The following is a 26,241-nucleotide window of genomic DNA, read 5'->3' as shown; positions in this document are numbered from 1 at the left end:
GTTCCTACCCAGAAGTATTAAAATGTATCCTGAAGCTCGAATAATTAGAACAATGAGATAGATACTGGTGTACAAAGAGACAAACAAAAGGAGCAAATAAATTCAAACTTGTACAGAAATTTAGCATATAATAAAGATATCATCTCAGATCAGAAAGAAAAACATGAACTATTTAATAAATTGTCCTAGAACAAGGTGTAGCCATCTGGAAAGAAAAATAAGTTGTATGTATCTTTCACATCATGCACTTAGATAAATTCCAGAAAAGTCCGATTTAAATGTGAAAAATAGAAGTATAAAATTACATGAAGCCACCACCACCATCAGGTAATAACTGATAGCTTCATGGGTGTGCACACATGTCCAAACTCATCAAATTGTAGTAAATATATGCTATTTTTGTATATCAATTATGCATCAATAGAGCCGTTTTTTAAAGATGAAAATTAAATTAAGAAAATTGGAAGCTTCCCTGGACAACCTCAGAGTAAAGAATACATTTATAACTATGGTTCAATGCCAGAAACCATAAATCCAATCACATTTTTTTTAAAACCATAAGAAAAATCAAGATAAATGACAAACTGAGAAAATATATTTGCAACATATTTGTACAATGGGCAAACTTGTCTAATCTATGAAGAATTTCAAATCAAGAAGAAAAGAGGCCAGGCACAGTGGCTCATGCCTGTAATCCCAGAGCACTTTGGGAGGCCAAGACGGGCGGATCACCTGAACTCAGGAGTTTGAGACCAGCCTGGGTAACATCGTGAAACCCCATCTCTACCAAAAATAAATAAATAAATTAGCTGGGCATGGCGGCGTGTGCCTGTTGTCCCAGCTACTTGGGAGGCTGAGGCGGGAGGACTGCTTGAGCCCGGGAGGTTGAGGTTGCAGTGAGCCGTGATAGTGCCACTGCACCCCAGCCTGTGTGACAGAATGAGACCCTGTCCCAAAAAAAAAAAAAAAGTGATTTTTTTTTTGCACATAAAAGCAAATATATACTGTATTCTAATTTTTCTCCTTTCTTTTCTTTTTTTAAACACAAAAGGGATAACTACAGTATAATATTCTGTACTTTATTTGTTAGTATATCTTGATATGTACTCCTTTTTTTCATAGAGCTGCATTGTGTGGACATACCAGAGAGTGACCAGTTCCCTAGCAGTGTACGTTTCAGTTGTTTCCGGTCTTTTGCTACTACAAACATTTCTACAAAAAATTGCTTTGCACACATAAGTAAGGATATCCTGAAGTGGAAGAGCTGGATCAAAAGGCATGTATATTTGCAGTTTTTATAGGAATTTTCAGGTGCACACCATTCCTCAACATATATTTAAGAATGTTAACTATGTACTGAGCACTATGCCTTGCACTTTTCGTGCACACTATTTGATTCAGTCTTTACAACAACCTGGTGAAAGCTATTTTCTACTTCATCTTCGAGAAACGGAGTCTCAAGGAAATTAAACACTTGGCTAAAAATACAGAAGATAATTACTGAAGAACCTAAGACCATCTGATCCGATACCCATGTTCTTTCCACCACACCAAGCTGCCTCTCTCAACTTTGCTATTATTGACTCTTAAGATGCCAGATATGTAGGATCGGGGGCTAGTGGAATTCTAATTTTTGGAGGCTGTGCTAAATGCTCCCAAACACTTTACTAAACATCATGTGCAATAATCCACTTAATCCTTTAAAATATAATTCAAAATATACAACTATAAAATATCAGAAGTTAGAGCAAGAATTAAAAACAAGTTAGGTAGCATACCACAGCTTTTAGAAACAGTAAAAGTGAAAATCAAATCTTTATCTCACTAATTATCTGGAAAGCAAACATTATAAAAAGGAGGAAGTACTGAACTAAAAAACCAAAGGATCAACTCACAAATTAAAATTTCATTCCACCTTTAATTACAGGCACCTTGGGCGTCAGACTTATATAAAACTTCTTAGACTTCTCCCTCAGCTTGACATTAAGAATTGCACATAGAGGCTGGGCTCAGTGGCTCACGCCTGTAATCCCTACACTTTGGGAGGCCGAGGCGGGTGGATCACCTGAGGTCAGGAGTTCAAGACCAACCTGGCCAACATGATGAAACCCCGTCTCTACTAAAAATACAAAAAATTAGCCGGTCATGGTAGCGGGCACCTGTAATCCCAGTTACTCAGGAGGCCTGAGGCAGGAGAATCACTTGAACCCTGGAGGCGAAGGTTGCAGTGAGCTTAGATCATGCCACTGCACTCCAGCCTGGGAAACAAGAGCAAAACTCCATCTCAAAAAAAAAAAAAAAAAAAAAAAAAAAACAGAATTGCACATAGAGGTATTCACTAAATATGTGCTAAGTTAGACAATAAAAAGTTTTAAAAAGAATACAGTAGGAGAAGATATTTACAATTCACACAACTAGCAAAATATTAGTTTCTAGAAAAATATTAAACTTCAATAAATCAGTAAGAAAAACTACACCCCCAAAATGGCCATGAACTGGCAATTCACAGAATAAACTTTAATGGATAAGAAATAAGAGGGAAAAAATGTTTGACCTCACTAGTAATAAGTGAAATGCAAATAATGAGAAACAATTTCATACCAACATGGGTTGACAAAAAAAATTTTTTTTTCTTTGAGATGGAGTTTTGCTCTTATTGCCAAGGCTGGAGTGCAATGGCATGTTCTTGGCTCACCGCAACCTCCGTCTCCTGGGTTCAAGTGATACTCCTGCCTCAGCCTCCCGAGTAGCTGGGATTACAGGCACGCACCACCGTGCCCAACTAATTTTGTATTTTTAGTAGAGACGGGGTTTCTCCATGTTGGTCAGGCTGGTCTCGAACTCCTGACCTCAGGTGATCCACCTGCCTCAGCCTCCCAAAGTGCTAGGATTACAGGCGTGAGCCACCGGGCTCGGCCGACGACAAAAATGTTAAAAATGTGACATTAGGTGTTGGTGAGATGTGGTGAGATGAAAATTATCATTATTCACTCATTATACTTTAGAAAGTAATTTGACAATATCTAGTAAGGTTGACTACTGTAGACCTAACAATTTCATTACTAGGTACATGCCTCTGGGAAACTTAGCATATGCTATATGGAGATAATATACAAGGATGTTCATTATAGCGCTATTCACAATAGCAAGAAATTGGAAGTGATATTTCTATACAGAGAAAAATGACAAATTAGGATACATTCTTATTTAATTTTATATAACAATCAAAATGAATGACTTAACTATTCAAGTATAAACATGAATATCTAATATACTATTTAACTGAAAAAATCAATATGTAGAATGCTACTTATATAGTACAATAGCCTTAATAAAGTTTAAGAACCACACAAAACTCTACCATATATTTCTGAAATCCAGTCTATAATAAAAGCATAATGTAAAAATGTAGATAGAAACATCTCACACCTAGGATAGTGGTTGATAATGGTTACCTTTTAGGAGAGAGGAAGGGAATGGGTTATGGGAAGAAAACAAAAGAACTTAAACTACATCTGTAACATTCTGTTTCTTAACAGAATTAAAGCAAAGAAGGCCACTTAGAATGTATTAAATTTGGGTGGTAGGTACATGGATGTTATATTATTCTCTGTGATCTTTCATGAAAACTTCAACACATAGTAAATGAATGCAATTTAAACAATTCTTAAGAGTCATGATGAAGACGGTAGTCTAGAATAATGAAAAATAGTAACGCAAAAACAAATGCTCTACTGACTGTTAACTGGCACACAAAAATATGTAGGAAAATTGTTTGCTTATAGAAAAAGCAAGAAGACATTTAAATAATCCATACAATTCAAAATCATAAACCATGTAATCAATCAGTAGTAAGATTGGAATTGTATTCGATAATATTACATATTTACAGATGTGAAAAACATTACATGTCAACCATGGACATGAGATCAAAACTATCCAAATTAAAAACTGAGGAAGCTAGGGCCAGGCCTGGTGGCTCATGCCTGGAATCCCAGCACTTTGTGAGGCCGAAGTGGGCAGATCACTTGAGGTCAGGAGTTTGAGACCAGCCTGCCAACATGGTGAACCCCAGCTCTAATAAAAATACAAAAATTAGCCGAGTGTGGTCGCACGTGCCTGTAGTCCCAGCTACTCAGGAGGCTGAGGCACGAGAATCACTTGAACTCGGGAGGTGGAGGTTGCAGTGAGCTGAGATTGCCCCACTGCACTCCAGCCTGGGCGACAGAGCGAGGCTTCGTCTCAGACACACACACACACACACACACACACACACACACACACACACACACACACAAAACTGAGGAAGCACTTATTAAAGCATAATGAACAGAATGTCAGAAACCAGGTCAAAATTTTTCCAGAAGGCAACTGGTGGCATTTGAGGGGGTAGTTACAATATTTATCTGAAAATAAAGAGCCCCTAGAAATTGTATCCAAATTATGTTCAAAATTTGACTGTCATTGAAGTGAAAAAATTTAAAAGAGCTCAGTGTATCAAGAGGATCAAGACTATGTATCTGTGTATCTATATATTTGGAAAATAGTTTTAATAAGTCACAAAAATATTGATATAAAAATTTTGATTTGGAACCAGAAGCATATTTCCAGTGATGATAGATAGCATGTTTTCCATCGTAGGTTACACAGAATAATCTGAGAATGAATATGGAGAGCTTACGTCAAACTGAGTCCATGTGCATCAGGTTTTCTCAACTAACAGAGGAAGCAAATAGCAGACATCATTCAAAACTACAACAGACTAGTTATCTATAATGAAATCCAAGCACGGTAAATATTATTTGATGAAATAACAAATCTATTAGTCCATTCCTAAGTTGATCTGACATAATGGAGGAGTTTATTCAATAGAAACCAGGTGAATGGAAAATATTTTTTTCTATTTGCTATATAAGCCTGAGTGCTAATGCCTTGGGAACCCATCCATATGGACATTAAGGTTCCTTTGTGATTTTATCTGAAAAGGCTTTTCTTCTTGCTCTATTTTATTCTGAGTCAGCTCTCAAGGTCTTTCAGGTATTAAAGCACAAATAAACTTTATAGACTTTATCAGGAAAAACTTTGTTATAGAGTAGTACGGAAAAAATCAGTAACATCAAAATAAGGTATTCATAAACATTTCTATCAACCCATCAATTCCTGTAATGAACAAGGGTTTCTTCTAATTTTCAATAACATCATAAATGATCACGTTGAAGACATATATACTGGTATAGATATTCATCAGTCACGTTTTGGACAAAGATATTTGTAAGCAGAGCTTTTTATTACAAACAAGTACAGATGCTCTCTGGCTTGCAATGGGGTTACGTCCTGATAAACCCATCCTAAGTCAAAAATATCATAAATGTAAAATGCAATTAATACCCTGATAAACCCATTATAAAGTCAAACAATCATAAATCAAAGCATCATAAATTGGGGACCATCTGTATAGTTTTCATTACATGAGATTTCCCATTTATCCTCTTTTCTCTCTAATTGTTTTCCCAACCCTCCACCACCATAAAGAAATAGAGCAATCCAGTGACAGAGTAAAAGAACTATTCTGCCATTCATATCACAAAAGATTGATGTTAAGAAAATAATTCCTAAAAGCCAATGAAAACAAATGACATCACAAGTCCTTTTGTGAAGTAATTAAGATATAAATAAAATAAATAACAATAAACGAAAATTAGTTGAGAAGCACAGTCCCTACAGATACCACTTCTCAGATGAGGCTTTCTGAAAGCATCACAGATTCAACCTAGAATTTATAATTCTAGAGGTCCAGAGACTATACAGAGGGAAGTGTTAAATCTGAATCAAGTAATTGGGCAGTCAAGATGCCTAACGAACTCAGTGTCTAGATAGTATGAAACAAGAACGATTCTAGGTGCATAGGAAAGAAAATAATTCATTACACCGTAACACTAAATGGCTTGCTTGTCTTGCAGAACCCTGGTTGAGAAAAGTTGCTCCAGAAGGTGTTTGTTCATATATATATGTGGAAACAATTGACCAGTGATGTGGCACCCAGATGACTGCTCACTACGAAGCCATCACTGTGTAGTGGAAACAATTGTGTGGATTTCTGAAAACTTTTATTTCATAGACTTTTATTTTTGTCAGTTCTTTAAATCCTCTGTTCAGAGCACCATTGAGAATGACTAGAATGCAAAGCTTTTACAGCCCACCTGAAAACAGTATGAAATAAGTGAAGGGAAAAAGAAACCCATTTTAAGTTTTAATTACAAATTCTTGTCTAAGTATTGATTTTACAGATGTAAATGATTGAGAAATTATGTTATGTAACAATGGCTCTGAAAAAGGTGAGCTTCCTCCATAGACACCTGAGTACCTGATGCTATCATAGACCCACTCCTTAAGCACCAATGTTTTTCTCCCATCTGTGCCAGCTGTTGTTATTAGGAATCATTTCTTGCACCAGGTAAAGTCTCCAGCAGGAGAGGAGACTGGAAGTCAAAGACGACATTAAGTGAGCTTTCACAGACTTGTTCCCAACACTGTCTTGAGTCTTTTTCAGGGCCAGCCTGGTCCGAAAGCAAAACTCTGCAGTGGCTGCACTCTGGGGTGAAGACACTGGCCCTTCTCTGCTCCAGCACCACACGTCAGGGTACCTGGCTGTTGTACCAGCACCCTGCCTAACATGACAAATTAATGTACCGAAGTAACCAGAAACGACATTCTCTATTGACTTTTCAGGACTGCAGAAAAAGTCACTTCATGCTACTGAAAATATGGCCTGGCATTTTTAAAAACTAGTTTTTGGATCACTTAAAATATGTCAAATTTAGTGGAAAATTGAAAAAGATCTTTTTCCTCTTCCTTACAGAATTCTTCAATTTGCCCTAAACCCTTTTTAAGCGCTTCCAATAGTAACCATCAGGCTGACAGACCATAGACCCCTTTATTACATTAAAAAATATACTGGTAATTCCAGTGAGAGAGTTAACAAATTCTCAAGAGTTACCTCAGGAATTTTAAAGTCATGTTGTGGAGAGTATATTTTCATATGGTGGCTCAAATATGCAGTAGGATAACATTTTTAATGTGTTAATAAGATGTGATAAAAACATAAGTCTACAATAACATATGTGAAAAAGATATTTAATTGCAAAATAGAAAAGTAGACCAGAGTACAGTTTTAAGGGTAATTGCTTTTTTATACAGTATAGATAACCTAGAGGGATTTCAGGGTTAAACAGTTCATAAAGCAATAAAACACTGAAAAATAAAGCAAGAAAAAGAGGTTTGCAGTAATGTTTTACCAAAAAAAAAAAAAGAAAAAGTGAACAGTCTGCCAGTGTTTAATGTCCATACATTGTGGAATTCAACAATATTGTGATGAGAGCAAGTCATAGCACAGACACTGAGCTTTCAAAGGGAAAAGTAGAAGTTACATTAGACATGTCTATTGCATCACTGTAGTACAAAAAGTTCCTGTTCTACATACAAAAGCAATTTTTTTCCATAAGAATAATTTCCTGGGGAGAAATAAGTCCATAAAATATTTCAGAAACCCATATGCATTGGGTTTTCCAAAAACATTATCTTAAAATCCAGTGCCTTAAAGTGCTTTCATGTGGAAATCATGATGGAAGGCACAGAATACAGTTTCACGTCCCCACTCTTAAATTTTCGAAAAAGCACAGATTTTGCAGAATTGGCAAATTCAAGTTATCTTGTAGGCTGCTCCTTCCGAGAACATTGTCATTCCAAAAAAACCAGCTGCTAGCTTACTTAGTTTCAATGACCTACAGAGTAAAGGGGTTTTGTTTTTCTTTTTTTCTGGTCACTTTCATCATTTCTGTGGGAGAAATACCTACGTAAGTGATGCATTTTGAAATTATAAAACATGCAGAATATGTACAAACAGAAATTTTTAAAAATATTTGCTTCATATACATGTAAATCTACTTGGCTATAGCTGAAATTGAACAAATATAAAAATTTTGCTTTCTAAAAAATGTTTTTCAGAGAATCTGACACAACTTAAAGCTGTACAAAGATTTCCTGGGAGAAATCTTCTCTTCATATAGAGGTTTATACCTACAGGAGTAATTCCAGCATCAGTCCACCATAATTATTACACAACATTTGGTCTAACCAACAACGATCACCCTTAAAACTGTTCTGTTTCTGAGAAATTAAGGTTTGTACTAAAATCAAAAAGAATTCACAAAAACAGTCGCTTATTGTAGTTTTGGATCTCTTCAACAATCTTTATCGACTCATTTGGAACTGTAAAAAAAAACAAAAACTATTTACAGAATTCAGTTTTAAATACATTTCACAACTTCTAAAGTAAAGTTTTATGTTACAAGAACTCAGAGCTCATGGCTTAAGTCCAATTATCCATCTGTAGTCTCTTCTATCATTCTGTATTCCCATGGCTGTACCTTTGTTGTGTACAGTTCAAGATTGTATTCTTTCTCGACCAAAAGTAAAATCAAACTACATGTTCGTTTCAATTAAACAGCTTCTTTATTAGTCTGAAGACGAGTCATAGCTTCCAACTTCTGTCTGTAGGCCTCTGCTTCCTGTTCTTTCTTTAGGAGCTGCTGTCGATATTTTTGTGCTTCTCGATTTGCTTCATCCAGCTGTTTCTGAAGAGCTTCTCTCTCCTAATTAAAAGAAAAGGTTTTTTTTTAATTTTTGCAAAAATACATTATTAATACATATAAGCATGCATCCTTCAAATTAAAAAAAAAAACTGTAGTAGCTAAAAGCAGCCACCTATTGAAATTTCCTAGACATCTTGCCTTTTCAATCAATTCGCTAATATTTAAGTCCCTAATTTTGTGCTCCACATTATGAGATATGGATTAGTTTCTGACCATAAGGAAATTATTTTCCTATTTAGAAATAAGACTAACAGGAAGACTCCAAACTGGGCACCTGTACCTTTATATGTACTACAAAAACTAGCGAAGAGTTTTTAAGAGGGAAATATACAACCACACGTCTTTAAATTTCCATTTGTGGTGCTCTTACCTAAAGGTAATAATTATAAAACAATTTTACTGAGCACCCACTATATGAGTAAACAGGGTGATTTCCAACAATAAGCATCTAAGACAGATATTATGCACAAGTTACAGAACAAGAAAAATGATGCTCAGGGATGACGTAGCTCTCCCAAGGTCACATAGTAAGAAGTTGGATTTATAGGGTTCTAACATTACTGCTTTTAAAACTATTTTCATTTACAATAGCAAGCAAGATAATTCACCTTTAAAATGAAGAGTGCTGGTCAAGATCAGTATTTCCTAAATTATACTATTTCATAAACCAATAAAATATTAAATTATCAATGATTAAATTATATAGGCATAAAATATATGCATTAAATTCCTCAACAAACTGAGAGCTGAAACACAAATCCAATCCAATGAAAATGGTATTCTTTCTCCTCTTCCTCCTCACTCTGCCCCTCTTCAGTTATTGCAGGAAAAACAAGGAGAAACATTTCAATGAACCCACTCCCATACCTCTAAGTAAACACAAGGACAAAAGCTCAACCTCCACAGACCAAAGCTCAAGGTTAGTTTCCAGGTCTTAGGAATGAGGCAACCTCATCACAGATGCCCAGGACCTCTGAGTGGGGTGAAGGCCAGGGGTCGGATTATCACAAGAATGATAGGTCCACAGTGGACAAGACACTTGGCCAGAGAGAACTAAAGGTAAGTGGTTGGCCGACTGCTGGGGAGGCACAGTATGAGGTTCTCTTTCTATATATCCTATTCTATATATCCTCTGCCTCCTTGACTCTTGACCATTGCGAACACCAAAGGATTCCTCACCTTCACTATTCACATGGTTGGTCCACAAGCAGGAGCATGTATAATCCTCCTGCCTTTCTGTGATTCCACTTCCTTCCCCACAATGGGAATGAAGCTAGATCCAACATTTCTTTTTCTCATGGGCCCACCAGATGTGGGAGTGATTCATTTGGAGACAAATGATCTCCAAATCTTCCAATTACACAAAATGCACAAGTAGAAGAAAGGAATGCCCCTTACTCCCAGTTTAAGCAATGCCCAGGCCCTATCCTGCTGCCTCCCAACACTTCTTCTCCCCTCCTCTTATCCTAAATCCAGCCAAGATAGGAACAAGTCAGAAAAGACAACCTAGGATGAGTCCAAGGTAAGCAATCAATGCCGGTACCCTGGCTACAAACTGTGCAGGACTTTGAGGACACCAATAGAAGGGGTGAGGGGTGGAAGGTTAGATGTTACTTCCCAGGAGCTAGACCACAGCTCTGGCAGGAATGTCCACAGCCATGCACGTGTTTTAAAATTTTACGTGTGGCCGGGCACAGTGACTCACACCTTAATGCCAGCACTTTGAGAGGCCAAGGCAGGCGGATCACTTAAGCCCAGGAGTTCAAGACAAGCCTGGGCAACATGGCAAAACCCCCACAAAAAATACAACATGTAGCCGGGCGTGGTTGCAGGCGCCTGTAGTCCCAGCTACTTGGGAAGCTGAGGCAGGAGGATCACTTGAGCCCAGGAGGTTGAGGCTGCAGTCAGCAACTCCACTGCACTCCAGCCTGGGTGACGGAGCAAGACCTTGTCTCAACCAAAAAAAAAAAAAAAGAGAGAGAGAAAAGAGAAAACAAACAAAAACTTACATGTATGTGAAAAATAAGACCAATCCTTTGGTAGCCAAAGTTTTGAATATCGGTAAAAATTTACCTTGATTTAGCAGGAAATATTGGAAGAGGTTAACTCTAAAGCATCTTCTAGTATTACCTATTTATTAACATTTAGAGTGAGGAAAGGATTCACAATTATTGCAGAAGATGAAAGCAAACCGAGTCTAACAGTGAAAAGAACCTAATCCTATTTTCCATATTGCATATTTTAACTTCAAGAAGTACAATTTATCTTGATAAAAATGAAAAGATAGCTCCCTTCTGCCTACTAGGTGAAATAAAAAACTCATTTTCACAGCATTTTTTGGCTAATTCTATAAAACCTAGAAGACAAAGACCATTAGCACTGCATGCTGAATACATTTAATCTTTAAGATTGAAAGTATAATTAACACTATAATTTTATTTTTTTTCTTTTTGAGACGGAGTCTCACTCTGTTACCCAGGCTGGAGTGCAGTGGCATTATCTCAGCTCACTGCAACCTCCACCTCCCAGATTCAAGCAATTCTACTTCATCAGCCCCCCGAGTAGCTGGGACTACAGGTGCGTGCCACCACGCCCAGCTAACTTTTTGTATTTTTAGTAGAGACGGGGTTTCACCATGTTAGCCAGGATGGTCTCGATCTCCTGACCTCGTGATCTGCCCGCCTTGGCCTCCCAAAGTGCTGGGATTACAGGCATGAGCCACTGCGCCCCGCCTAAATGTTTTTTAAAAGAGAGAAACTGGGCAGGATATGTGAGCTGTTTGCTTGTGTGTAAACATCAGTTTTCTAACTGCCCTGGGCCAAACATGACAAGTATGATTTTGTTTTTATAAATAAAGTTTTATTGAAATACAGCCACACCCACCACCCATTTTTAAATGGTCTGTGGCTGCTTTCACTACAATGGCAGAATTGAGTAGTTGACAAAGAGACTGCAGGGCCCACAAAGCCAAAAATATTTGGTACCTGGCCATTTATGAAAAAAAACTTTGCCTTCTCCAGCCTTAGAAAAAAGAGATATAGACTGGGTGCTGGGCACGCAGTGGCTCATGCCTGTAATCCTAGTACTTTGGAAGGCCAAGGCAGGTGGATTGCTTGAGCCTAGGAGTAAGAGACTAGCCTGGGCAACAGGGCAAAACTTCATCTCGAAATCCTGACTTCAAGTGATCCTCCCACTTCAGTCTCCCAAAGTGCTGGGATTACAGGCATGAACTACCATGCCCGGCCACAAAACCTTATCTCTACAAAAAAATACAAAAATTGGCTGGGCATGGTGGTGTAGCCTGTAGTCCCAGCTACTCAAGAGGCTGTGAGGTGGGAAGATTGCCTGAGCCCAGGGAGGTCAAGGCTGCAGTGAACTGTGATTGCACCACTGCACTCCAGCCTAGGCAACACAGTGAGACCCTGTCTCAAAAAATAAATAAATAAATACAAACATACATAAAAACACTAATATTAAAAAAGAGAGAGAAGAGATATGACCTGGATATGGTGACTTATGCCAGTAATCTCAACTCTTCAGGAGGCTGAGGTGGGAGGATCACTTGAGGCCAGGAGTCCAAGACCAGCCTGGGCAACGTAGCAAGACACCCTCTCTATGAAAAGAAAAAAAAAAAAAAAAAAAAAACTTAGCCGGGTATAGTGGTCCCAGCTACTTGGGAGGCTGAGGTGGGAAGCTTGCTTGAGCCTAGGAGTTTGAGGTTGCAGTGAGCCATGATTGCACCACTGCACTTTTGCCTGGGTGGCAAAGCGAGACCCTGCCTTAAAAAAGAAAAAAAAAGAAAAAAAAAAAACAGAGACAGATGTGACTATAAACATTTTTAAATTGTGGCAGATCAGGAAAGATAGCCATAAAAAAAAAAAGATTGAAAAACTTTGCATCAAATAAAACATCTTATAAAGTTTATAGAAATCAGTTTTTAAGAGAGCACTAAGGATCTCAAATCTACCACCAGTTAAAGGACACAAATATTTCATAAAAATAAAATTTATAGCCGTGCGCAGTGGCTCATGCCTATAATCCCAGCACTTTGGGAGGCTGAAGCGGATGGATCACCTGAAGTCAGGAGTTCGAGATCAGCCTGGCCAACCTGGTGAAACCCCATCTCTATCAAAAATACAAAAATTAGCCAGGCATGGTGATGTACGCCTGTAATCCCAGCTACTTAGGAGACTGAAGCAGGAGAATCACTTGAACCTGGGAGGCAGAGGTTGCAGTGAGCTGAGATAGCAGCACTGCACTCCAGCCTGAGCAACAGAGACTCTATCTAAAAAAAAAATAAAATAAAATAAAATTTACTAATAAACATTTATCTCTAACCTCCATGGCAAAGAAAACATAAAGGTATTTCCTGAAGTCACACAATAAAGTAAGTAATAGAGAAAATCTGTTACTCCTAATACACTGAATACATTTCTTACACATGTACAAAGATTAATTTCAATTCAGAATAGTCTAAAGTTGTTTATTTTTAGAAATCTGTAAATAACACTCTTCCTCCAAAAAGAACTTCAATGCAGTAATAAATGGAAGATAAAATTATATACATTATTGCAATTTGGTGTCTTATTCATACCTTTCCCTCCAAAAAAAAACCTATTTCCTACATTGCCATATGCAGATGTAAAGCCCACAAAATTTACAATACACTTTCTACAATCTAAAGTAATTTTTCCAGAGACTCTTGGCAAACCTCTCCATTGTTAGTTGGGAAACTGTAAACATAAATTTTTAGCACCTTATTATTTTTTTTTTCTTTTGTCTCACTCTGTTACCCAGGCTGGAGTGCAATGGCATGATCTCGGCTCACTGCAACCTCTGTCTCCCGAGTTCAAGCAACTCTCCTGCCTCAGCCTCTCAAGTAGCTGGGACTACAGGTGTGTGCCACCACACCCAGCTAATTTTCGTATTTTTTAGTAGAGATGGGGTTTTGCCATGTTGGCCAGGCTGGTCTCGAACTCCTGACCTCAGGTGATCCACCCACCTTGGCCTCCCAAAGTGCTGGGATTACAGGCATAGGCCACTGCACCCAGCCAACTCTTAGCAACTTCTTTATGGACAGTCACTCTGGTCATTGCAGTCACAGATACATGGAGAAAACTCAAATATTAGATTTTTTATAGAGTTAATTTTTAAATTTCTTTAAGTTTCTCAATCTCAGCATCATTGATATTTTTGGGCCACACAATTCTTTATTGTGGGAGGCTGTCTTGTGCGTTGTAGGATGTTTACCCAGCCTCTACCCATTACATGTCAGTGGAATGCCACCAGTCATGACAACCAAATATGTCTCCTGACGCTGCTTTAGAGAAACTTTGAAAGTTAATGGCCAAGCTGTCCCTTAGGAGTATAAAAGTCTCCCCCCAAGATAACCCCATTGGCCACCTAAGAAAATAAATTCAAAATAACAACTTCATGTATTATAAGGAAATTATTACCTGGTTTGGTGAAAACATTGGAGGTCATCTCTTCATTCTATATCTCCAGCCTACCACTACCTGTATACTCACTGTATGCTTCCAGGTTTCTCTGAAATAGCCCTAAGAGGTCATGCAACCTTGGCTTGAACATTTCCAGTGATGGAGAATAAGATTTCCATTACCAGAAAGCTCTAATTACTAAAATCAAAACAAAGCAAGCAAACCAAAAACCACTGTTCTTCATACCAAGCTAAAACTGAATCTCCCTAAAGCTCCAGCTCCTTGGCCCTAGTTACTTTATATCCCTCTAAATTCATACTTCCTTGTTATTTGCAATTATTTTCCCTGGTCTCTCAAAAGACTGTAAGAAAGAAATCAGGCTGAACTTTGAGGGAAACAGCAATGCTCACTGGTCATTAGGTAAATAAAGGTACAGGCTGCACATTCATTGTTTAAAAATATAATCTGTTGAATTAAATAACCTTACATTTAATAAAAATTCAAGTAATTTTAAAATAGTACTTTATTAGATAGTTAAAGCGAAATACATGACAATTTTTTTACCTTATGTGTCTGAAAAAGATCATCTGACATATCAGAAAAACAACAAAAATTATTAAATAATAAGTATACTGATACCATTCAATGGAAAAATTGTTAGTTTGTGAATAAGAACTTCAACATCCTACATATCACTTTAAATCTTGAAGAAATAAAACAACCCAACATCAATATTTAAAGTCATAATTTTACCAAATATTCTGGTTAAACCAATAATCAGATTCTTTTAAACTCAATAATATATTTGTGGTGTGGCCAAAGATGTACCAGTCTTATATTTACATGAATTTAGGAAGGTTATTTTCTCATTGTCTTTAGTTTGACTTATGTTGCCTTTTAGTGACTTATTTTAAAAATCTCCTTTCTATAACAAGAAACTTTACAAAAAATTACTAAATATTCACCAAGTTTACTACAAACACATATCAGATATAAATATTGTATGACTATACTGACTTTTTCAATTCTCATAAAAACCCGAAAATGGAGACATTATTATTCTAAATTCCAGTTTGGGACACAATAAAACTGAAACTCAGAAAGATAAGATTCCTTGCCTCAATGCTAATAGAGCAAGAGGTGGGATTCCAGCTCAGCTCATTTGATTTCAAGTTCAGTGGTTGCAGTTGTTCTTTCAAAGTTATTCAAGTATAACTTTGTTTTCATTTGATATAACTTATTATCAAGTTCATGGAACAAAATTTTATTTACAGTCAGTCAAGAAAAAAACCTGTGAAGCAACTGTGGTTTTGTTACACCTACAAAGTGGTTCACGCTTACAAATTACTTTGGGAGAGGGGAAAAAATGTTGAATCCTATGAACAGCTAGTCTAAATTCATTTACTTGCCTTGAAATAAGCAATTACCTATTGCTTTTAAAAAATAACCCATTTGACAAACATCAACCTTCTTTAAGAGGACCCCCTAGCCCAATTAGGCATTTGAGTTTCAGTTTTGAACGAAAAAAAAAACTTTTAGCCACTATATACTGGTATTTTCCTTTAGTGACGCGTAAGAATGGTGTGTGTAAGTTTAAAATATAAAGGATGAAGTGGAAGAACCAAAGACATTCCAGTGTTATCAAGATGACAGACTGTTATAAACAAATTCTTCACTCACTCATTCATTCATTCAATATTTATTTATTGAGGGCTTGCTATATGTATAAGGCAAAAATAAACAAAATGAAAATACTACGCACTTTCATTCTGTATCAAAACAATACTGTCAGTAATAAATATAAAAGACAAAAAAAATTGAATTTATTTTGGATGACTGCGGCAAAGCACACCGGGTAAAAGACTCCTTACTTCTATTTCTGCAGATTCCACCCGGTTTTCAATTATTTCGATACACTGTCTCTTAGCTGGTGGTTCTTCACTTATAACAGTTTCTTCAGCAATGTCTGTTGCTGGTACTGTTAATACTAAAATGAAAAAAAAATTATGTATTACTTCATTTCCAGAGAGATGTATTAGAAATAGAACTAGTCTTGACATTGTTGATGCTACTCATCTAAAATAAGTACATTCCAAAACAATAATTCCAAATCATTGATTTGCTTTTTATGAGACAATCCATATTTGTTTTTTATTACCTTCTTGCTTTTTTACTGAAATCTACTTATTAAAGTACCTACAAATATTTTTTAAATTATATAGATAATATATTCATTCATGACTCAAAACATCAAAATATTTAACAAGCATATTTTGAGAGGCCTCATGCCCACCCCTGCTAACAGATATCATTTTATTAATTTATTATGTATTATCCTTATATTAATTTGTTTAAAAATTAGTATACATTCTCATTTTCCTTTCTTACATAAAAGGTAGCATATATACAATAGACATATTGTTCTGCATCTGCTTTTTTCACTCCAAATACTTATAGTATCTTACATCATTACATAGAGAGCTTCTGCTTATTTAGCTGCATAATATCCACTAAGTGGATATTCCATTATGAGCACTGATAGTTCATAAACATTGCTTGTTTTTGTATTGTACTGTTGGGCTTTTTCTCAATTTTTAGTAGCTCTTTATATAAATGCAATTATATAGAGAGGCTGTCCTTGCTTTGCACAGCAGTACAGGAACATAAAAATGACTGTGCAAGCTGAAACCATGGGAAGCCATTTTAATAATCACAATGGGGAAAATTACAATTGTTCCATGGCCTTTAAAATTTTTTGCCAAAACATGAAAAACTCTCTTAGTGACAGTTATAAATGTAAATAAAAATTTAAAAATAGTAAAACTAATATTTATTTAGTACAATATAATTTAAAACATTAGAAATATTGAGAATTCGGGTTTTACTTCTTTTTTATTCATGACATAAATTAACTCAGGAAAAAATGAGAATTTATATCTGTTTATTAGACTGTCAGTAAAGTCTATATAATTCACATGTAAACTATATATTTTTAATTCAGGAAGGCTTTAAAAGTTTATTTTTTTAATATTCAGTAGAACTTTCTCATTGCTATTCTTTTCCAGAGTTTTCCTTATTCTTCTTCCCTCTGCCCCATCAACATAAACTTTAGAATCCATTTGGCTAATTACAGAAGAAAACTTGATATTTGTTATGGGCTGAATGGTACTCCCACTCCCCAAATTCACATGTTGAAGTCCTAACCCCCAGTACCTCAAAGTGTGACTCTATTTGGAGACAGGGTCCTTAAACAGATAATTAAGGTAAAATGAGATGGGCCCTAATCCAGTACACTGATGTCCTTACAGGAAGAGGAGATTAGGACACAGATAACACAAATACTGAGGCAGACCATGTGAGGACAGGCCACAAGGTGGCCATCTGCAAACCAAGGAGAGCGGCCTCAGAAGAAACCAAACCTGCCCAACACCTTGATCTCATACTTCTAGCCTTCAGAGCTGTGAGAAATCATTAGTCTGTATAATGATACAGGTTTTGGAAACAATGTTATGTCTGCTTGATACAAATATTTTTAAAGCTTTCTTCTTTTCTAAAAATCAGAACTAGTTCTTTAACGCTTTGTGAAAGCATCTGACCCTATTCCAAATTTCAGACCAGCTATCAGCAGAAGATTTCAGCAGAGTGGGACAGAATGGCCTCCCAGGCTTCACAGGTCAAGGGTTTCCTCTCCTACTGATACAGCAACAAACTCCTTTCTTGAAATCTGGTCTCTGTTCAATGCCATGCCTCCTCTGTCACTCAAAACCAAACCTAGTTTAGGCAAAGTTCTACCTCGAGCCCTGCCCTTTGCTGGCCATGAAAGGCACACGTTCTACAATCCTACTCATTTTCTTTCCCTCTTTATTTTTATGGAGACAGGATCTCACTCTGTCATCCACACTGGTGTGCAATGGTGCAATCATAGTTCACTGCAGCCTCAAACTTCTGGGTCCAAGCGATCCTCCTGCCTCAGCCTTCCAAGAAGCTGGGACTACAGGCTCACACTATCATACCTGGCTAATTTCGTCGTTTTTACTTTTGTAGAGACGAGTATCATTGTGTTGCTAAGACTGGTCTTGAACTCCCGGCCTCAAGCAATCATCCCACCTTAGCATTCCAAAGTGCTGGGATTATAGGCATGAGCCACCGTACTAGCCCTATTCATTTTCTCAAAGATTATGTGTGGACACTTTTTTTAGGGGGAGACAAGGTACAGGGCAATGCTTACTTAGGCACTTTCTACAGCTTCTCTCTCTGCCTCAGTATTCATGCCCTATTCTATCTCAGTCCTGCATGCAGCACTTCCTACTGAGTCTGGGGCCCTGTCCTTCTGAGAGAGCATGTTTATTGCTGAGCTTAACCCCTTTTCTTTCCTTGATGCACCAGTGTGGATTTCCATGAGAGTCCTCTTGCCCTGGCTGTAATGGCTTCAGATGCTTTTGGCAGCACTTAAAAATGTGGAATTCTGAGGTTTTCTCAGCCTTTTAGTTTCACTGAAAATGTAGCTGAGGCTTTTGTTTCATCTTGTTAGCCTTTGTGGTTTCCAAAAGGAGAAAAATGTTAGGATTCACAATAAAGCTGCTAAAATGTGCTACCATATTCCTACTACAAGTCCTAAGTCCACCTTTTTTTTTCTTTTTCTTTTTCTGAGAAAGAGTTTCTCTCTGTTGCCCAGGCTGGAATGCAGTGGCATGATAATGGCTCACTGCAGCTTCAACCTCCTGGGCTCTAGCAATTCTCCCACTCCAGGCTCCCAAGCAGCTGGGACTATCAGCAAATGTCACCATGCCTATCTAATTTTTAATATTTTTTTTAGACATGGGGTCTCACTATGTTGCCCAGGCTCCAACTTCTTTTTAAGTAGCTTTTTCTTACATGGTATTTTTAAAAGCTCACGTGGTATTTGAATTGCATTAAATGATCTAGGAAACTACTGTCCAATGCTGATTTGAATTATTTATTTCGGATATTATTTGTGTTGACATTTAAGCTCATTTTTCAACCAGAATACTCTGGGGCCAATTTCTCTTTCCACCCAGTATATACTCAGAGAAAGCAAGCTAATTTTAATTTTAATTAGCCTAAGCAAATAAAATTAGGTAATTAAGTCTACTGCAAAGGGTTATACAAATAAAACTCAAGGCAAAAATACATTCTTTGGAACACATATCACAATTTCCTGAGAATTAAAAATAAACACAATCTTTTTGGACTGCAGGGAAGACTTAAAGAAAATAAAAATTAAAAAAAAAAAACACAAACTTTATATGTCTACTACTAACCTTGTTGTCCATCTGGCATGGTCACAATGATGGGCTGACCAATTCCACTGGTTGGAATAGAGTGCAAATTTCCAAGCTGAATTCCATCTGTAACTATTGTGATGACTTGCTGACCCCCTGAACTAACTACTTGCTGAATGGCACCATCCACAGATTCTGCAGTAACTACTTCCTCCGTGGCCACTACTGGAAAAAAAAAAAAAGAAAAAGAAAACTCAGCAAACATATGTAACGGTATGAATAGAAACCTATTTTTGCTTTGTCTGCTACTTTTGCTTTCTATGCTTCTTTCTTTTCTTTTTTCTTTTAAATAGAAATAGGGTCTCACTCTGATGCCCAGGCTGGAGTGTAGTGGCACAATCATGGCTCACTGCATCCTTAACTTCTGCACTCACATAATCCTCTTGAATCTGCCTCCCAAGTAGCTGAGACTGCAGGTATGTACCACCATACTTGACTAGTTTTATTTTTTGTAGGGATGGGGTCTTGCTATGTTGGCCAGGCTGGTCTCAAACTCCTGGCCTCAAGCAAGCCTCCTGCCTTGACCTCCCAAAGTGCTGAGAATTACAAACGTGAGCCACCACACCTGGTCCCCTGCTTCTTTCTTACCCAGGAAAACTTGTACATGGTTTTAAAACTCAGTCGCCAGAGGTGTTGGAGATATCTATGTAACCAGTTGATTACAAGTCTCTCATAATTTATAATACATCAGTTCCAACTATCTTTACATGTGAGTGGTTAAACAATTTCTCTTCATTTGGTTGTATGAGGTACAAAATTTAGAAGATCTAATATCATGACAAAGGTTTTATCTGTTTCGCAAAACCTCACAATTCAGTCGGGTGCTGGCGGCTCAGGCCTGTAATCCCAGCACTTTGAGAGGCCGAGGCAGGAGGATCACTTGAGGTCAGAAGTTCGAGACTAGCCTGGCCAACATGGCAAAACCCCGTCTCTACTAAAAATACAAAAATTAGCTGGGTCTGGTGGTGCATGCCTATAATCCCAGCTACTCAGGAGGCTGAGGCAGGAGAATTGTTTGAACCCAGGAGGCAGAGGTTGCAATGAGAAGAGATCATGCCACTGCCCTCTAGATTGGGCAACAAAATAAGACCCTGTCTCAAAAAAAAAAAATCCACAATTCATAAGATGAATTTGAATATGATTATACTCCATTTACATTTATGTGTGAGTTGACATACAGAATAAAGAGTATTCTCTTTTTGGATTAAGTGAGCAAGGATTTGCCTTGATAATAAGTGGCATACAGATGTGGTACTATGTGATGGTAAATAGTATATGTTAACACTTCCACAAATAAAATCCCCAAATACGCTCTTAATAATTTATGAAAGCCTTAGAGAGGATTCTGGCAGCTAAAGCAGCACCTGTGGCCTTGTCTGGGTAGAGAAATCCAAGTTAATACTGCCAAAATCCTTTCTCATAGGCAATCCTACACCCAACTACTGATCCCAAAAGACATGTAGAAGAACATACATGGTAGCTTTATTCATACTAGTAAAAAACTACAAACAACCCAGATATTATTTGATAATAAATAAACAGTGATAGAGTCAAACACAGCAATTTGACTATATGCAAAACATGGATGAACCTGACAAAAAACAAAACTGAGTGATGTAAACCAGACACAAAAGGTACTGTCTACCTTCCATTTATGAACTGAGCAATGTTTACACAATGTTTACAGTTATGCTATGTAAATCCCTTGTGACAATTCCTCAAACTGTACACTTATAATCTATAAACATTTCTGTACATTAAACCGCACTTCAATAAAAAAGCATCAAAAGGAATGATAGTAATGGATTACTATCCATTGAATTTTTTTTTTTTTTTTTTGAGACGGAATGTCGCTCTGTCACCCAGGTTGGAGTGCAGTGGCGTGATCTCGGCTCACTGCAACCTCCGCCTCCCGAATTCAAGTGATTCTTCTGCCTCAGCCTCCCGAGTAACTGGGACTACAGGTGTGTGCCACCACGCCCGGTAATTTTTTTTTTTTTTTTTTTTTTGTATTTTTAGTAGAGACAGGGTTTCACCATATTGGCCAGGCTGGTCTTGAACTCCTGACCTTGTGATCCACCTGCCTTTGCCTCCCAAAGCGCTAGGATTACAGGCATGAGCCACCACGCCCAGCCTGAATTTTAAAAAATCTTTCTATCTGGCTCATGCCTGTAATACCAGCACTCCAGGAGGCCAAGGCAGGATGATCACTTGAGCCCAGGAGTTCAAGACCAGCCTGGGTAACACAGTGAAATCCTGTCTACACAAAATTTAAAAATTAGCCAGGTTTGGTGATTTACACCTGTAGTCTCAGCTACTTGGGAGGCTGGGGTGGGAAGATCCCTTGAGCCTGGGAGGTTGAGGCTGCAGTGAGCAGTGATCACACCACTGCACTCCAGCCTGGGTGACAGAGTGAGACTCTGTCTCAAAAAAAAAAAAAAATTCTATCTACAATAATACCTCATAAAAAGGAGAGAAAGGAGGAAATGGGAAAGATCTTCCTGATAGACATCCAGTTAACATTTAAAAAATGACAAGTTAAGATAAATCATTGTAACTCCTAATGTAATAACTGATTCAAGCAAGGATCAGTAGTGGGTGCTAAAAGCATTGGTAAAATCTTGTGGAGAAACAGGATATTCAAATGTACTCAAAGTATCCCACCAAAGATTACTATTAGTTGCAAAGGGGAAAATCCACCTGAAAAGACCCGGCAGTCATCATTCTACCAAGTGCTCACTATCAGGATGGGCTGATATTATGAGCCTCCTTACGCGATGCACTGGGAGGTTACAAAAATCCACTGGTGTTCTTCCTGGAAATGTCTGAACTAAATCTGACTATACATGACATTTGGAGGACAACTTGAAAACGGACCATACGTCAGATAATTTTTTTTAATTAATGTTGTTGTTTTTAGAAAATAAAATGGAGCTGTGGATATGTAAAAGGCCATCCTTATTCTTGAGAGATACCTGCCAAAGTAAAGGTGAAGTATCATGAGGTCTCCAGGCTACTTTCATATAACTTAGCAAAATAAAAGTGTGTGTGTGTGTGTGTGTGTGTACATGCACACATGTGTCAGAGAACATATGGGCATGCCAAGATGTTAACAGTTGGTGAATACAGGTGAAAGTTGTACAGGTTCATCCTCCAATTCTTCTGTGGGTTTGAAAACTGTCTACATATAAAAAAAATTAATTATAACTAGTTCAAAAAGGGGAATGATATTAAAAATTATTTCTAAATGGCATGGTTTTTAATGTGTTATTTACACATTACAAAAGTGTAATTACAAAAAGCGTAATTTTACAAAAAGTGTAATTAAATAAAACCACTCTCTACTAAAATCAAGCTACCATCCATATACACAGTTGCTCTGAAACATGCTGAGTTTCTATCAACTCACAGTAGGGCATCATGGATATCAGTGATCACGGGATTTACTAAGACAGAAAGGCCATAAATATAGGAACTGCTTTTTTTTTTAAGGCAGGAAAAATACTAGGAAACTAGTTTTCAAGATGTACTCAACAGGCCTGGCTTCAACTCTGTTACTGTGTTACTTAGTAATCAAGGATCACAATACAAACCACAGAACACTCAGAATACAAACAACCTTTGTTTTGAGCTCTCTTGTAATTTTTGTTTACCTTAAACTATAATTAGGTTTTATCACCAAGCACTTAAGAAAATTTCAGGAAGATAATTACAAAATGAAATGTAGGACATAAAATAGTAATATATTCAACAGAACTACTACTAGGATTTTCAAACACATTAAGTATTGCTTTGATTTTTTCAAAAAACTATCCATATGAAAAAGAAATGTTCACTTGAATGCTAACTACAGACTGTAAATATTTTAAAGCATAATCATATGTAAGAAATTTCTAAGATCACACACAAGGCACAATTCAAGAACTTTCATCTTTGGACTATTTGCAATGACTGTTATTAAAATAATAGAGTTCTTGCCTTTCATCTAAAAAGCTTTCTTTTTAAGTTGTGCTATGGTAAGATATTTAAGAAAAAATTAAAAGGAAACCAATTACGTAAGACAAAGTGCCCCCCGGAAGCTTTAAGAACAATCTAACAGTAAAATGTTGAAACACGTAAGAATAAAAGAGAAAGCCTAAAAACTCTTAAAAGATTATTGATTTTAAAAAATAGATTTATATTCCAAAACATAAAGCTCCCTGGATAAAAAATAACTATAACATAAATATTCATTGATCTAATTCAAAAGTCAAGTTGTAATATTTAAAGAAAACCTAGATAATCTGCAGCACCTTTGAAGACATCTGAGCTCTCTTGTTCAATAAGAATTCTGAATTCAGATGCCATACAAATGAAATAAGGGAAGAAAACTGTCTTTGAAATGTCCTAAAAGATTGAAAATTCTACATAGAAACATTTAAATAATAAAATAGAAACTATGGGCCGGGTGCCGTGCTCATGCCTGTAATCTCAGCACTTCAGGAGGCCGAGGCAGGTGGATCATGAGGTCGAGAGATCGAGACCATCCTGGCCAAGATGGTGAAACCCCGTCTCTACTAAAAATACAAAAATTAGCTGGGCGTGGTGGTACGCACCTGTAGCCCCAGCTACTCGGGAGGCTGAGGCAGGAGAATGGCGTGAACCTGGGACGAGGCAGAGCTCGCAGTGAGCCGAGATCATGCCACTGCACTCCAGCCTGGGCAACAGAGCGAGACTCCGTCTCAAAAATAAATAAATAAAATAGAAACTATATTCATTGAAGAAAAAAATAAACTTTTCAAAGGTATTATGGTGGCAGTTTAACCTGAAATTAAAAACAAAAAAGCAAAAACAAAACAAAACAACCTCATGAGGCCCAGTACGTATCCCTTAAAGCCAACTGAGTTGTATTACCCTATTTTTGATATAGACCAAAAAACAATGTACAAAATAGACCTGGTTCAAATTTCACTTTTAGGGAGAAAAAGAAGGAACTTTTTTATTTTTATTTTTTTTATTTTTTTAACCCCTGTTTTGACACATAAGAAAAGAGGGAACTTTTATAGCCACCAGATGCATTACACCTTTGGAAAAACCACTTTATTAGTAATTACCAGAAGTTGCTCTAAAGACAAAAAAGAAGGGTGATCACTGATGTGTATTTAATCAAGGTATTATACAATTGTACCACAAGGAAGAATAAAGCTAAGCAAAGGAAAGTTGCTATAGGATTACAGGCTAGAGCTACAAAATAAGAGATGTATGAAAAAATATTTTTAAAGGGCCAGATAACTACACTATAGATGTAAGGCCTACATCTTAACCAATCATAGCTTCTAATTCTATAGCCCAAATAACCCTCGAATCTATTCACTTATTGTCTCTGTCAAATCTTCATTCATGCTATCATTATGATAACTTTTCCCTGGTTGACTGCATTAGACTCCAAACAAAAATCCCTTCCAAAGCATTCTTCTAAACCTGCCAAAGTGATCATTTTTAAAGTCCTATATAATCTCACCTTCAGCCACCTTGAGTGACTCTTCCACTTACTGGGTTTAGCTGCACTGGCCTCTGGGTCCCCTAAAAAGTCAAGCTCTTTCCTGCCTCAAAAGCTTCACATGTCCCTCTTGCTAAAATGTTCTTCCCCAAACTTTTCCCTGACTAATGCTTACTTTAATTTTCAGTTTAAATGTTTCTTCCTCCAGGAAGAGTCCATGATCCACTAGAGTGGCCTGTAAGCCTTAGTAGAAAGACAGGAAAATGTGATTGCTTCTGTATACTAATAAATAATGTACTACATGGTGGTAGTTTTCCTCATAAGAAAATACATATCTGCAACTCCCAAAAAAAAAAAAAAAAAGCTTTCGCTTTTTTGTCTATTCATTTTGGAATGACTTTCAAAATGAAAATCACACAAAATGGTATGAGTTGGAATGAGTTCCAAAAAATCTAAATCTTACCCATTCTTTAGGGCACAACTCAACACATTCCCCTCTACCACACCCACCCCCAACTCCAGCTAAAAGTAATCTCTTTCCACTGAACAATAATAGAAATTCAATGAGCTATTTTAATCATCAAGCACTGACAACCTGCTGTTATATTTGCTTATAACATCAAGAAAAGACAGAGGTATCATTTGGTTTCTCGATGAAAATATTATAATAGACATTGTAAGGTTCTCATAGGACTACCATTAAAATGTGTGGTATATGTCAAAAATGGTACTAACGTCATTTCCATTTTCTAATGGAAAGTCAATTCCATTGACTTCCAAATGGAAATCATTTACAGTTTGCAAGTCATTCCAAAATGAAGAGACATGAAGGTGCTATTTAAAGCCGTAATTCCTGACTGAAATGGCATGGTACCCTGGACTATCAACAATTGCCTTCTCTTTATATATAGGACCATGCCAACCAGCTAGTTTCCATTTAAAATATAGTCCATTTGCTGCTACATTCTGGCTGTTTTGTAACCAGGAAAAATGTTTATTGTACCACTTAGCTAGTAAAAGAAAAGAATATGAGCAGTAACAATTAGTGTACTGATGGAGCTTACACTATATTTTGGTCAACATCATTTATAAAGGGCAAGAAAGTAGCAGAACACTAATTTCAACAGATGACCTATTAATAGAAAGAGCTATAGAAACAGATACATCCCAAAAGTAATAGCGATGATGCTTTTGCTTAAAATAAGATAAAATGAAAATTACACAAATAATTCAATATTGTGTAATTCAAATATCTCAAACCAAATTATAAACATTCTAAAAGAGCCCACAGATCATGTGAATAAACTGCATAGGAGAGATGGTACATTATAGAGGTCACAGACACATACTTTGGGAATCAGTCAGACTTT

The 26,241-nt window shown here is 36.9% G+C and overlaps 1 protein-coding gene across 4 annotated transcripts in view; it reads right to left on the bottom strand.

The window, feature by feature from the left end:
* Positions 1–7,054: 7,054 nt before the first annotated feature.
* Positions 7,055–26,241, bottom strand: part of GABPB1 (GA binding protein transcription factor subunit beta 1) — an 84,253-nt gene continuing 65,066 nt past the window's right edge. For 3 of the 4 annotated variants that reach the window (XM_003266911.4, XM_003266910.4, XM_030814105.1), the window contains exons 7-9: positions 19,372–19,557; positions 15,961–16,076; positions 7,055–8,651 (exon numbers count right to left, since the gene is read on the bottom strand). In XM_003266911.4, coding sequence (XP_003266959.1) covers positions 8,499–8,651; positions 15,961–16,076; positions 19,372–19,557 — 455 coding nt within the window. In that variant the 3' untranslated portion in view covers positions 7,055–8,498. Of the gene's footprint in view, positions 8,652–15,772; positions 16,077–19,371; positions 19,558–26,241 lie in introns of those variants that run through there. The other variant, XM_030814106.1, reaches the window with a different exon arrangement.

The sequence above is a fragment of the Nomascus leucogenys genome, chromosome 6, assembly GCF_006542625.1.
Source record: "Nomascus leucogenys isolate Asia chromosome 6, Asia_NLE_v1, whole genome shotgun sequence".
Lineage (NCBI taxonomy): Eukaryota > Metazoa > Chordata > Mammalia > Primates > Hylobatidae > Nomascus > Nomascus leucogenys.
This window is presented reverse-complemented; position numbering and strand designations above follow the sequence as displayed.